The sequence below is a fragment of the Suncus etruscus genome, chromosome 2 (genome assembly GCF_024139225.1).
Source record: "Suncus etruscus isolate mSunEtr1 chromosome 2, mSunEtr1.pri.cur, whole genome shotgun sequence".
Taxonomy (NCBI): domain Eukaryota; kingdom Metazoa; phylum Chordata; class Mammalia; order Eulipotyphla; family Soricidae; genus Suncus; species Suncus etruscus.
The window spans coordinates 158841210-158856281 of record NC_064849.1 but is presented as its reverse complement, the minus strand read 5'-3'; the positions used below and the strand labels follow the sequence as shown (position 1 = coordinate 158856281).

Genomic DNA, 15072 nt, shown 5'->3' with positions numbered 1-15072 from the left:
AAGATGATTGACTCTTGTTGGATTTGAAGTCAGAACATTAAATGCCTCAAACTGTCTATCATGATGTCTAAATCACAAAATAAATAAAAGAGAAATGTGGCCTTAGCACAGCTTCCAAGGCTGCAGTATAGGCCTGGCAGGCAGGACAGTCCAGTTGATTCCCTGACAGTTTATGCCAATCTCCACCTCTGGGAATTTATATGTAGCTCTGGGCTTCCTGAACACTGCAGTGATCTGGCCTGGGAAGTTCCCTAGCACCCTTGGCCACGAGGGGTACTGCATTATCTGGTGTTAGCTAAATAACATTCTATCCACAAGTGACTGAAATGTAGTTATCTCTGAATATTCATTATATACTCTCATATGTATATGAAACTGGCTTCACTGAAAAAATATTGACCAACAAAATTTACCAAGGTAAACACTAGCTACCTAAAGAATTATTCAACTTTAATGTATAAACTTACAATCAAATTATCTAACTTCATTAGCTTAATTGAATGACTCAATTAAAATCCTTTTGGTTTAATTTTGACTAAACGAAAATGATTTAGAAAACTGTCATGATGAATCCATACATGTAAGGCAGTCAAGCTCAAAATATTACTTCTTAAATTCATCAATAGAATATCATGTAATTGGTACACATTTATCTATATTCATTATTCACATTACCTTTTTTTTTTGTTTTGTTTTTTCAGGCCACACCCGTGGCATCATGCATCATGCTCAGGGGTTACTCCTGGCTAAGTGCTCAGAAATTGTTCCTGGTTTGGGGGGACCATATGGGACGCCAGGGGATTGAACCGTGGTCCTTCCTTGGCTAGCGCTTGCAAGGCAGACACCTTACCTCTAGCGCCACCATGCCTGCCCCTCATATTATCTTTTAAAATAAATATTTTTAATTTAAAATAATATTAATATATTTATTAAAATGTGTACTTTTAGATCTGTTTAGCTTTTAATATCTATATGTGTTTATGCATATTTTTTATTTATTTGATATTTGGACCATATCTGGTGATGCTCAGGGATTACTCCTGCTTCCACACTTAGTAATTAAACTTGGTGGTGTTTGGTGGACCATATACAATGTTGGGGATTGAATTTGAGTTGACTGCATGCAAGGCAAATACTTGCTGTACTATTTATTTAGTCACCATAAATGGGTATATATATGATTTTAAAGTGCTGCTGGGAATCAAACCCAGATCTCATGCAATCAAGAAAAGGGCTCTGTTGAACTACATCCTGACCTCAAAAGAAAAGCTGGTATGGGAAAATGTCTCCAACTCATTTTTTGAAGTGTTTTTTATTAGTTAACGATACTTGTATGACTGAAGCAAAACTTTTCATCTTCCAAATACTTTCAACTGAGCAGAGTTGGGTTCTGGTGGTCTGGATAAAAGAAAGTCTTAATTGGGGATGGAGAGGTAGCATATCGGTAAGTCATTTGCCTTGTAAGCGGCTGACGCAGGACCGACAGTGGTTAGAATCCTGGCATCCCATATCCCTGTGCCTGCCAAGAGGGATTTCTGAGCCAGAGCCAGGAGTAACCACTGAGCACTGCCACTGCCGGTGTGGCCCAAAACAAACAAACAAACAAACAAAATAAAAGGCTTAACTAAAAATCTTGTCAATGGGTCAATGTCAACACAATTTTCCTATGAAACTTAGTATGTAGATAACTCAGAACATGGTTAAAAGTGTTAAGCAACTCCCTGTGCACAGAGAAGATGTCTTCTTACCCTGTGAAATGTTTAGAGAAGTGAATTTTGATTTTAATTCAGCCCTAGTATTAAACCTGTGCCCAGTTGAATATGTGTTGAGGGTCTTGGGAGAAAAGTGGGTAGGGAGAGAGGTAGAGGGGAGATAATTAAATATTCCTTTATTTAATAAACATCAGAGTTTTGGTTTTTTTTGTTTTTGTTTTTGTTTTTGGGCCACACCCGATGACGCTCAGGGGTTATTCCTGGCTATGCGCTCAAAAGTCCCTCCTGGCTTGGGGGACCATATGGGACGCTGGGGGATCGAACCTTGGTCCGTCCAAGGCTAGTGCAGGCAAGGCAGGCATCTTACCTCTAGCGCCACCGCCCAGCCCCATGCTTTTTATTTTTAACTAGTTTCAACTAAACATTTTCAACTGTGATCACAGATTATTCTATATAAACTATCCATTATTCTACAGAATAGAGATCCATTGCTATTATCTTTTTAGAGTTAAAAAAGCCTAGTAAGTACTGTAGCAATATTTGGCATAATCATGAGACTTTTTATTCATATTTAAATTTATACAAACTTATCTTCTTAGGCTTATAATTCCACTGGAAAAAAATTTGCTTCTTGAGTATAAATATTCAGAATGTAAACTCATCCAAGAACTTGATTTCCTTTTAACGTCTCTTTTGTTTATATTGCAAGTGGCATTTCCTTAGCTCATGTGGGATTTACTAAAGGAGATTAAAATAGTCACTTTAAGATAATATTTTAAAGCAAAATGACCATTTTTTAAGAGACTAGAGTTATTCTGGTTGCATGAAACTGAAAGAGGCTTCCAGAAATCACTCTGGCCTCCCATCTTCGTATCCAAGCCATTAATTTTTCTGGTTGCTATTATCTCCCAGCATACATAAGAGGTAGTCTCTGGTCCAAATTACATGTTCTCCCAAATCGTAAAGGGACCACTAAGGAAAACAATTCTAGCTAAATACACTTGATCTCATAAACTAATACAGACTACCAATGTAGGAGGCTTTAAACTACTCTGTTCACCCTTTTCAAAGGTTAATAAAGGAACCAGTGGCATTTAAGTAAATTTTTGAGGCTTTATTCTAACATAAAGTGGAGATCAACTGGTCAGTAATATATCATCACATCGTTTCATGTATCTAGAAATTATTAAGAAATAAGCAAACAGACTGTTTTTAAAAACAATTTAACCCTATTTTGTTGATCCCTTCCTTACCATTTATCTGACTCTAATTTTATAGCTTTTGTCAAGCTATTCCCCAAATTTACCAAATGAATGCAAAAGCAAAGCTGCTGGAATTACCTATTTTTAAAATATATAAATTGATATGTTTTTCCATTTTATCTATTTTTAGCCTTAAAACAGACGGTTACAAATATAAAAACCCATTAGAGTGACAAAAAGATATTTTCTACCATTTCAATGTCATTTTTTTCTCCACCAGCATCAATATTTTTCTTCTCCTGACAACCAACACTAGAATCGTCATTATGAGACTCATCTTTAGCGGCTGGAGAGATAGTGCAGCAGGTAAAGTGCTTGTCCTGCATGCAACTGACTTGAGTTTGATTACTGGAGCACCATATGGTTCCCCTGATTTGTTTTTACCAGGTGTTCTCCTTAAGAAAACAGCCAGGAGTAAGCTCTGAACATAAAATAAAATTACAACAAACATACGACTCATCTTAAACTGGGTTTATTATCTTTGTCATCTCTAATTGTTTACTGTGTCAGAAATACTTTTATGAGTCTAAAGATAGTCTAAAGACAACTCCATCTTTGGTTCTTTCCTAACAAGTAATATAACAGGAAACTTTCTTTTTCATTTTTAATTTATGAAAAACTATTTTAGGATAGAGTTTATAATATTTTGAAAATTTACTTAGAACTATCAAGTATGCTTTTTTTATTTTGGTTTTTCGGGCCACACCCATTTGATGCTCAGGGGTTACTCCTGGCTAAATGCTCAGAAATTGCCCCTGGCTTGGTGGGATCATATGGAATGCTGGGGGATCGAACCGCCATCCTTCCTTAGCTAGCACTTGCAAGGCAGAAACCTTACCTCTAGCGCCACCTCGCTGGCCCCAAGTATGCTTTTTCTATATAGTGAGTTGGATAAGCAGGACAAAAGGGTGTTTATATTGCATGTGGCCAACCAGGGTTCAATTTCTGGCATCTCAGACATTGTGAGGAGTGGTTTCTGAGTACAGAGCATCAATGAGTGTGGCTTCCAAATAAAGCAAAAATAAAAGAAAATTCTTAAAAGACTGGCATTTTCTTTTGCATGTGTTGCATATTATTATCCTTAATTGGTAGTTTCACTATTGGAAAATGCCAACTATATACAGTTTTTAACTGACAAATAAAAATCATGATTTTGAGCTATTAAGGATCCTACAAATGCTAAAATTGAACAAAGGACACAGGGTCATTTGAGAAAAAATATTCTTTAAGATGAATTGGAAGAAGTACCATATTTTTTGCTCTATAAGACACACCTGACCACGGGTCATGCATACTTTTTAGATGCTCTCCTCCCCTGTACTCAGGCTTCAGCTCCAGATGGCATTCACTCCATAAGACAGGGGAAAAAGTGTGTCTTATGGTACGAAAAATATATCTCTTTATAAAAAATATATCCCTTATTATGGCAATTATGTGGTGTGGAGTTGTAACACTGAAACCATCAAAAAAGAAGAAAGGATGGGGCCAGAGTGAAAGCACAGCAGTAGAGCATTTGCCTTGCATGCAGTCAATCCAGGACAGACCTCAGTTCAATCCCTGGCATCCCATATGGTACCCCAAACCAGGAGCGATTTCTGAGTGCATAGCCAGGAGTAATCCCTGAGCATCACTGGGGGCATGGTGAAGAAGAAGAAGGGTGAGGAGGAGGAGGAGGAGGAAGAGGAAGAAGAAGAAGAAGAAGAAGAAGAAGAAGAAGAAGAAGAAGAAGAAGAAGAAGAAGAAGAAGAAGAAAGAAGAAGGAGGAGAAGGAAGAAGAAGAAAGATGAAGAAGAAGAAGAAGAAGAAAAAGAAGAAGAAGAAGAAGAAGAAGAAGAAGAAGAAGAAGAAGAAGAAGAAGAAGAAGAAGAAAGAAGAAGGAGGAGAAGGAAGAAGAAGAAGAAGAAGAAGAAGAAGAAGAAGAAGAAGAAGAAGAAGAAGAAGAAGAAGAAAGAAGGAGGAGGAGGAAGAAGAAAGAAGAAAAAGGAGGAGGAGGAGGAAGAGGAGGAGGGAGAAGAAGAGGACGAAGAAGAAAGAAGAAGAAAGAAGAAAGAAATCATGAGGAAATAAGCACCTGAACTGCAGCTTGCTCAAATCGATCTCAAATGATAAAACGCTATAACTTGTTGCAACCATTCATTATAAAGGAAAATATTGTTTCTTTTAAAAAACAACTGTACCAGTAAAATATTTTTGATAGTGGAATATGTGGAATCATACCCAATATGTGTGACTTCTGTCCTTCCTTCACCAGTGAAAACACATCTTGCTGCCAATATGTCCCCAAAATTAACATCTACTGCATGTTCTGCAGGGTAGAAAGCCTGCAAGAAGACAAGTAGGAAATGCCATCAAAATGACCAGTGAATTCTTGAGCCACATAGTTAAATAACACCATGGCTGGAACAACATGTGTAGAGGATAAGGGTGCATGCATGCACGCAAACATCCAACCCCCACATACATTCCTAATTTGCTTAGAAAGTTTGAGGCCTGCATAAAGAGGATAAAGACACACACGTACATATATACATTTAAAATCAATGTTTTTAGTAAGAAGGTTAAAGATAGACTGATAGGCAGGCACTCCTCCCAGAAACCACCCCTCCAAAATTCCTAATATGGGGGCTAAAGCAGTGGTGCAGCAGTAGGGCATTTGCCTTGTATGCAGCTGACCTAGGACAGACTGAGAGTTGATCCCCAGGCGTCCAATATGGTCCCCCAAGCCAGGAACAATTTCTGACCCCAGAGCCAGGAGTAAACCCTGAGCTTCATTGGGTGTGCCCCCCAAAATAAATAAATTTTAAAAATCCCTAATATGTTTAGAAAAACAGAGTATCAAAAAGAAACCATTAAAACTTTGCTTTTGGTCTTTTCAAAACAAACGTATTATGATCAATTATGTCAACTATGTGATGCATTTTCTTTAAATAAATTTAATAAAAAAACCATTAAGCTGAAGTTTTTCAAAAAGGAGGCCATACACAATCTAGCATGGGTCAATTCAGAAACAATTAGATTCTTGTGAAATCTGCCAGCGTTCTCTAAATTACAATCTGCTGATTAAGCAGATCATTTTTTTTAATCTAAAAATTAAGTTCACACCTGTGGCAGCTGGGGGCTCTGGCGTCCAATCAGTGTCCACTGTCCATTTCTAACTCTATAACCACTGACCACCTTACCTGTAAAGAAAACAAATTATAATCATATATTGGAATAATAAGGTGGTCAAAATCAAATCTAAATGTTTTTAGAACCCCAAATGCTGGGTCTATGAATGGATATAAAATGATTACAAAAAAAAAGCAAGAAAAGAGCAAGCAACAAACATGGCATTTCAACATACAGTGCAAAATCCTTTCTACTATACTTTGTTTCAGCTCAAAATTAATCGCGATTTTCCAATATTCACAGCTAGTCTGCTGCAAATATTTGTATTAATACATTATAATTTAAGGTTCTTACCTAAACGGTGAGTATGCACTCGATAGGCAAAGACATGCATTGGATACTTATTATAATGGCAGGAAATGTCAGAATTGACCACTGTTTAGAAAGGAAGAAAAAAAAGGTCACTCGACAACCAGAAGAAACCATGATTCTTGTTTAAATGTTTAAATGTGTGTGTTACTCTTAATGAGTAAACACTACAGGTACACAAGAACTCAGCAGCTGCCAACTTTTATTAGATGCCAACCATTTTACCAAGGCCAGTTAATAACTGCTTGCCTTCATTTTTTCATATTATTCATAAACACATAATGAGAGACTACTTAAAATACCCTGCTTCTGTAAATACTGGTTTTCTTTTATGACTTTTATGGTGAATTGTAGGTAGCTGAAAGAGCTTTAAATGTAGTTCTTTCTTTTTAGAACAAAAGGACTTTTGAAAACAGATGGCAAACATCAAAAATAACTCGATTAACAGTTTCTGAATTGCAGAGACTGAATATTGCATACAGTTGCCTTCCTTACAGTCTAACACATAGCAGCTACTCACTGTCTTTAAAAACAAATAGAAGCAAGTGGCATACCAGACTGGTCATTAACTTGAAAAAGAATCTCCTTAAAAACTAAAGAGCAGAGATAGCATGGAGGTAGTGTGCTTGTCTTCCATGCAGAAGGATGGTGGTTCGAATCCCGGCATCCTAGATGGTCCCCTGAGCCTGCCAGGAACGATTTCTGAGCGTAGAGCCAGGAGTAACCCCTGAGTGACGCTGGGTGTGACCCCAAAACAAAACAAAACAAACAAACAAAAACAACTAAAGAGCAATGGGACTGGAGCCATAGCATAGCAGTAAGGCGTTTGCCTTGCACAATACCAACACAGGACTGACCCTGGTTCGAATCCCAGCATCCTATATGATCCTGAGCAACACGAGGTATGACCAAAAAACCAAAACCAAAAAACCCAACAACAACAAATGTTAAATTTGGCATTTGTGTCACATCCAATATATTTATAAATAGTATTATATCTATTTCAATTTTTTTTGGGGGGAGGAGTATAACTGGTGATGTTCAGACGCTATTTCTGAGTCAGGGTTCAGAATAACTCCAGACATTGCTTGGTGGAAATCAAACTTGGGCCTCCTGTATGTAGGCAATAACTTAGGCTTAGCTCACTGAGTTATCTCTCTAGACCCCAGTTCCAGTAACTTCTTACAGTTTAAGAGAGCAGCTTGTGTTTTCCCCATTTGCCTTCTTTTGTTTTTGAACCATATCTTGCTGAGCATTGGACATATTCCTGAACACTCCCGACTGGGCTCAGGTGTGTGATGTCAGAGAATCAAACCCAGGTTGGCTACATGCAAGCAATTGCCCTATTGACTGTAACTGTGCTGTCCCTCAGGAGAAAATACACTTAATACAACATAGTCCAAAGACTAAATTGATACTAGGTTTTCTGGTCTCATAACTTTAGAAATTTGTACCTAACATTCTCTAATTATAGTCTATGACACTTTTTTTGAGAGTTTTCATCATGAATGGGTGCTGATATTTTCAAATGTTTTATCTGTATCTATTGATATGATCATATGTTTTTAATTTCATGGCTGAAACCCAATTACAAACATGTTCATAACCATAGTGTTTAAATAAAAAATTACTATTAAAAAAGAAAACATTAAAACCATAAACCACAATATTTTATGTTAGTATTTGACATCCAATGAACAATTATGATGAAACTGGTGATTTTTAAAAATTTACATAATCTAATACTTAACCATGGGCTTCAATATTTGGTATCTCAAGAAAAGAGTGAAAAATAATAAACTACTTTCTTGGAACAATAAAATCTATTTTAAATGGAAGAATAATAAAGTATTGGTTAATTTTTCAGAGAATAAAAAATAATGTTATCTTTTGTTGTTGTTGTTGGTTTGGGGGGGCAGCAGTACTCAGAACTTACTTAGTGATTATTCCTGGCAGGGTTCGAGGACAATCAAATCCCTGTCAGCTATGTGCAAGGTGGCCCAAATACTTCTATTATTAAAGTTTAATAAAAATATACTGCAAACTTATTCTTATAGATTAGGTAAGAAAGTACTGGTAAATATCTCAAACCATCCCTTACCTTTCTCTCCTGGTGGTATTACAGTGTCGACAGACATCATAAGATACATGCCAGCAATTAAAGGTTGTCTGCAGAAAACAGTCATGTAGAACAACAAAACATTATTCTGGAGAAATTATAAATAAATATCCCGCCATATACATTATAATTTGTTTGAAAGCTAAAACAAAATAATACAGAACAAGAAGTAGAAGCTCATAATTTTTTTCTTTAAAATAATTCATCTTCTTGGGGAAATAGCTGAGCACATATTCTTATGGCATAATGACTGATATAAGTGTCAACCTGGCTAGGCTACAGTCACCTAGGTATTTGGTCAAACTAGTATAAAGGGTTTTCTGATGGCTTTTATAGATCTAATTGATATTTTGATAACTGTGTTAAGCAGATCATCCTCCTCCTGGGTGGGTCTTTGATGATAAAGGGATTTTGGCTTTGCCTTTGACTCAAGACTGATAGTCACACCTGTCCGAATTTCCAACCTGCCGGTCTAACCTGCAGACAGCAGACTTTCCAGCCTCCAAATCAAATGCATCAATTCCTTAATCTAATTTCCCTTTCTCTTCCCTCTATCACAAAACAGACTGATGGAGGAGAGAGAGATAGATGAACCAAATCTACATGTACATAGATCTATCTCTGTTAATTCCTTTGTATCGTGTTAAGATTAATTTAACAAAGATCCATACACACCAGCATTCTATTGGTTCTGCTTCTCTGAGAGCTCTGATGAATGCAGCTAGAGATGATTTCTAAACTTGACATCTATGCCCTTGTCTAATTGATTCTCTTCCCTTTGAGCTGGACTGGACATAGTAATTTACTTCCAGAAAATAGGATAAGGCAAAAAAAAAAATGACCGAATGACTGTTTGCAATTCCTGAGATCATGCTGCAAAGACATTGGCTTCAATCTTACATGCTGTGAGATTCAATCCTTTTTCCCTTCCTGGTTTTGACAGGAGCCAGCTGCCTTGTTGTGAAGTGCCCTTGTTATAGGCCATAGTGCAAAGCAGTGAAGGAGGCCTCTGGCAAACAGCAAGGAAGGGAATTATGTCCCTAACCACATGAATGTCTGTGGAAATGGTTCCTTCTCAGTGGACCCTGCCAATGAGAGGAGGTCTAGCCAAGATCTTTGCTTTCAGTCTTTATGTGATAATCAACAGTCACAGAATCAGCTGAGCTCTGCAAAGATCCTGACTCAAAGGATAACTGAGGTCTGACATATCTGGTGTAAGCCCTGAAGCTACCGAGTTCCAGGTAATCTGCTCTACAGCAACAGATAGTTAAATACAGTGGCTTTTCCATTTTTGAGTTCTCAAAGGGTTTTGCTACCACTCAGATAGGACAAGTGGAAGTACTTACGGCAGGCGTGTGAGATGTAAGGACACACCAGAACAGTCCTTGTGATGATCTAAAAAACAGAAGAAACACACATTTTACAATTTTTTATTGTTTTTAGGGTACATTTATGGTCAATGGTTTATCTAATAACTGATGGATCACAACAGCAACAACAAAGCACGAACTGGAAGCAGTCTAAGGGATTATATTGAATCATAAATTGGTCAGTTACCTGCCTTCCTTCTCATACCAGATGCAAAGCAAAAGACCTGAATCTCTCTGCATTGCCAGGAACACACAGAGACATATTACCCATCTCTCTACTAGCTTTGCCTTCCCTGTATATAAAGTAAAAATTTAAATTTTGCATTCTCACCTCTGTTGAATCTGCTCATTTATCTTTATAGAGATTATGAATAGTATACTCATTTCTTTTATTTCTGAGTATGCTAAATTCCCTCTACTGCACATTTTATTGTGGTAATTATAACATTTTATAGCTTGAATCTGAAAGTCAATTTTGATGTAAATAAGCATTGCCTGTGCAAGATGAACAGATTTAGATTAGAAATAGAGTGAAATAAAACAGATGGAATTGTATTAAAGAAAGTTCTCTTCAGTTGTAGACTTCATGCGAAAAGGAAAGTTTCCCAGAGAAATACATATGAATAGATAACTTGAATAACAAAAGATGTATTTTTATTTGTTAGAGATAAATATTTTGAAAATATACATGATAGTTAATGTGGTTAATAAAGGGCTAGATTGATAGTATAGCAGGTAGGGCATTTGCCTAGCACTTGGCAGACCTGGATTCAGTCCCTGGCATTCTATATAGTTCCTTGTAATTCTTGAAGGCAGAACCAGGAGCTGGGTGTGGCCCAAAACAAAAATAAGTAAAATAAGTAAAACAAAAACAAACAAAAAAAAGAGATACTGTTAATAGGGCAAAAAGTAACCTTTTCTGTATTGTACGAAATTTCAACTTAATAAAGAGTAGGAAAATAATTCAATGATAAATACTTTATATTTAATAACTTTTTATCTGTTTGTCATTTACAAAAGGATCTCCATTCAATCTCCTAAATCAATTTTAGTGAGGTATTACTTTACATAGTAATTGCCATGAGCATATCTTCATAATTTCAAATAAGTCTTAAAATATTAAGAAAAAATAACACTAGTAAAATTAAAATCACAGACACAGAGTATGTAAATTTTCCTTATATTTATAAATATAAAAAGACACTTTTGATTTTGAGTAAAAGGTTTTTCTAAATGTATTACAAGAGATTTAGTAAATATGTCTAATTAGCCAAAAATCTATTTCAGATTATGTATCTCCACTGATCAAAAACTGGATGGTATTCTAGACTGTTCTCAAACCATAATTGTTAATAAATTCTACACAATAACCTACCTAATTAACAGGCGATTTTAGAAATATTTGTCATGCATATAAAAGAACATTTTTATCACTATTATAAGATCATTTTGAGAAAGGTGAATCATTCATTAATATTTACAAAGAAACTGCTCTATACACTAAGGATAGAGTCTAAAAATATATTTATTTCATTCTCTAAGACTCTTAATTTTTTTTCTTTTTTTGGTTTTTGGGTCACACCCGGTGGTGCTCAGGGGTTATTTCTGGTAGGCTGGGGATTATATGGGATACTGATATTAGAAAGGAAAAAAAAAAAGAACTACTGTCTGTCCTCAATCAGCTGCGTGCAAGGCAAATGCCCTACAGCTTTGCTATTTTTCCGACCCCAAGACTCTTAAATTTTAATGAGGGTAAGGAGATAAAAAAAAGTAGGTTAGAGGGTAAAGTTTACCAAATATATAAAACAAAATAAGGTCACTGTGTGAACCAAACCAAGCAGAACAGTTTAAGCATAGACATAAGTGTATTCTTCATTTCACTGTAAGTGCCAAAGACCCTTCCATCAGAATCCTTATGAATTTACAAGACCAAGAGAGAATCTTCCTCATACAACTTTTATACAAACGTTCATTTTAAGTGTGCAAAGAGATTCTTTTTCTTTATATCTTTGCATTGTTAGAGAAAGAAGAGGGACAAGTTGAGGAGAATGGACAGAAGAGATAATTTTCACAATGTGTTGGCTCTGGAATTTAGGAGTCTTTCATACATAGAGTGTGGATTGTTTAAATCTAAACTTTACTGTATGGCAAACTAATGGCAAATTAGTAAACGATTAAAAAATAATCAAGTGAATTACATTTTAGCTGATAGATGTTCACCATGAATTAAACAATTAAACTAGACAAATTAATGAATAAATTAATACATTTAAGGAGCTATTAAAGAACTTTATCATTAAAGATAAAATGTGCCATCACATCAAGAGTAGTAGAAATGTGACTAATTGTATGTATCGACTACACCATGTGTAATGAACAAAGCATGACCCTAATAATGTTTTTAAAATAGTCTAAATTGATTGTCTTTTACTCATTGAAAAGTGGAAAAATCATACATTTTAACTTGAACACATTTTATTATCATCATCCTTTATGAAAGTTTGCTCACACTTTATCAAAATTTATTCCAAATAATAGTGATTACACTATAATTTTCAAGTAAGGTCTTTCTGTTTCAGGTTTTAAGTACGGGTTGAAAGAATGATAAGTAAACTATCTTTCTTATTAACAGATGAACATAAATATAGTCCCTTTACTACAAATACATACTAACAGATTTCCTTTTATCTTTTGATCCCACGTGTTTATCAGCTAGATAGATATCAACTAGACATTCTATAGTAAGGATATCCCTCAATAATAACAAAACAAAAAATGATGTAAGTTTTGATTGAGATAATGAACACATTCTGCAGGAAAAATACACAAATTTCTAACTTAAGTATTATAAGGAGCAATGAAATCTTAGAAAACTGAAGTTTTGACTTGTACAATATAGATGTTAATGTTAGAGGGCTAGTGAATATATACAGTTCCAAAGTGAAAAATATATTTTTATGCAAAAGTTCAGGTATGAAAATATAACACAAGGAAATTAAGGCAAGGATACACACATGAGAGGAACATAAACACAGTTTCTGGAGAAGAGAAAATACCTGGGATGTGGACCCAGAATTTGATCCCTAAATCATGCCTAATGTGCCCCACTGGGATCCTCACTCATTTTCCCTGTGGGTAGTCTATTAAAAAGGCAAAAAAATATTACTGAATAATAACTGAAAGAATGTTTAAACAAATCAGCAAAACAGCTTCTCAAAGCTACTCAAAGATATATCATTTTTGTATGTAATTATTAGAAATTATACGTTAACTATTGCAAGTCTTCAAATTATCTTCATATCTAACAATAAACTTAAAATTATACTATAATTTCAAAAAATATACTAGTTAGTAATGAATATATACACATTAAAAACTCTTAAGTGTTTATATAAATAAAACTTTTATAGTTTACAATGCTGTTGACAATTTATGAACATTCTTGGCATCCACAGCTACCTTACTTCACCCCAACAAAGTGTCCAAGATCTCCCCCACCCTGTCCCCATGTCCCCTCAAATATACATGTTCATTTGAACAGTTAAAGTTAAACAAAATCATACAAGTCATATAATGTGAAAGAGGACAGCCTATTTAGATTTTTTGAGACATATTTCATTGTTATTCATCTATTTACCATTTCACTATTAAGTCTTATTGTAAATGATTATGAACTCTAATTCCACTTCCAGTGGTTTGACCTGAAGGGTCCAGGTATTTGCATATATACTTATATACACACAGTGACAAGTCACAGTAGAAATGATTTGAACCCTCTCATAAAAGCATTTTGGAAGGGTCTTATGTTCACAGCTACTCATACAGCAAGTGGCAGCCTTGGAGAAAAGCATATTTTGATCCCATGTTTGGTATGTAAACTTTAATATGAACTTGCCACATTGCTGAATTATTATTTACATAAACTCTCTGCTGATCTTACTTCTGGTGAACTCAGAAACATACTAGTTTAGCATAGTTTGCTGTATAGTACATTTAGATAATAGAATACTACTTGGCTAAGAAAAGATGAAATCACACAATATGCTGCTACGTGCATCAATTTGGAGAGTATCCTGCTAAGTAAAATTAGGAGAGAGAACAACACAGAATGATCTTATATTTGGGATAGGGTATAAAGAAAAATAGTAGGGGAATAACAAAAGCCCAAAGATAAGAGACTGAGAACTAGTTTTCAGTAGATAGCTTATCATTGTAGGGAGAGAATAGGATTTGGTGGGGATTGGAGAGGGCTCTGAGAAAATGGTGGAGTGAAGCAATAAGGTGAAGGGATGATGATGGAATAATATATGCAAGAAACCCTACCATGTATTGTAAACCGCAGTGCCTAAAATAAAGTTAAAAAAAGTAAGATCTGGATTTCTATTTACTTGATAGATTACATTTAATTTTTATATCAGTAAAAAATTATAGTCTCAGAAGAGTAATGTCAAATTTTTCCTTCTAAAATGGAGTGTTGGGAGTCAGAGAGATAGTATGGAGGTAGGGCATTTCCCTTGCATGCAGAAGGATTTTGTTTCAAATCCGGGCATCCTATATAGTTCCCCGAGACTGCCAGGAGCGATTTCTGAGCGCAGAGTCAGGAGTAACCCCTGAACGCTGCCGGGTGTGACCCAAAAACCAAAAACCCAAAAAATCAAAACCAAAAACAACAACAACAAAAAAACCTAAAATGGAATGTTGAACCCTCCTGCACTTGCACCTGCTCTACCATTGGAAGTCCCAGAAACCCCCACCCCCACTGCAGCCATCTTCCCAGCAGGAAAAAACGGTCCAGCGCGGCCACCATGTTCCAGAAGTGTATAACATCCTTAGATATTGGGCTTATACCTGGTTTGGGTCTGTGTTGATACCTCTGTGGGGCAGATTTTCCTTGCAGCATGAACTACAGCAGCTCAATGCCACTCCTAAACACTCTGACAGAAAAGCTCAGCTCCATGACTTGGCCTTTTCAAACTTCAAAGCTATATAATTTGTTTTAGATCTATAAATCCTGGACCATGCAGCTATTCGTGGCTGCAAGACACTTCAATATCTTGTAGTGTCCGCCAAACAGTATCATAGAAAATCTGTTGGGAATGTTATACAGTTCTCTGTGAGCCTAAATAGTGGTA

General features: G+C 35.7%; 1 protein-coding gene across 6 annotated transcripts in view; it reads right to left on the bottom strand.

Annotated features, from left to right (window-relative positions):
* The window catches only part of PAM (peptidylglycine alpha-amidating monooxygenase), a 190889-nt gene that overhangs the window by 72128 nt on the left and 103689 nt on the right, over window positions 1–15072 (bottom strand). For all 6 annotated transcript variants that reach the window (XM_049769116.1, XM_049769118.1, XM_049769119.1 and 3 more), the window contains exons 7-11: window positions 9917–9965; window positions 8553–8620; window positions 6437–6517; window positions 6077–6153; window positions 5192–5295 (exon numbers count right to left, since the gene is read on the bottom strand). In XM_049769116.1, the coding sequence (XP_049625073.1) occupies window positions 5192–5295; window positions 6077–6153; window positions 6437–6517; window positions 8553–8620; window positions 9917–9965 (379 nt within the window). The remainder of the gene's footprint in view (window positions 1–5191; window positions 5296–6076; window positions 6154–6436; window positions 6518–8552; window positions 8621–9916; window positions 9966–15072) is intronic.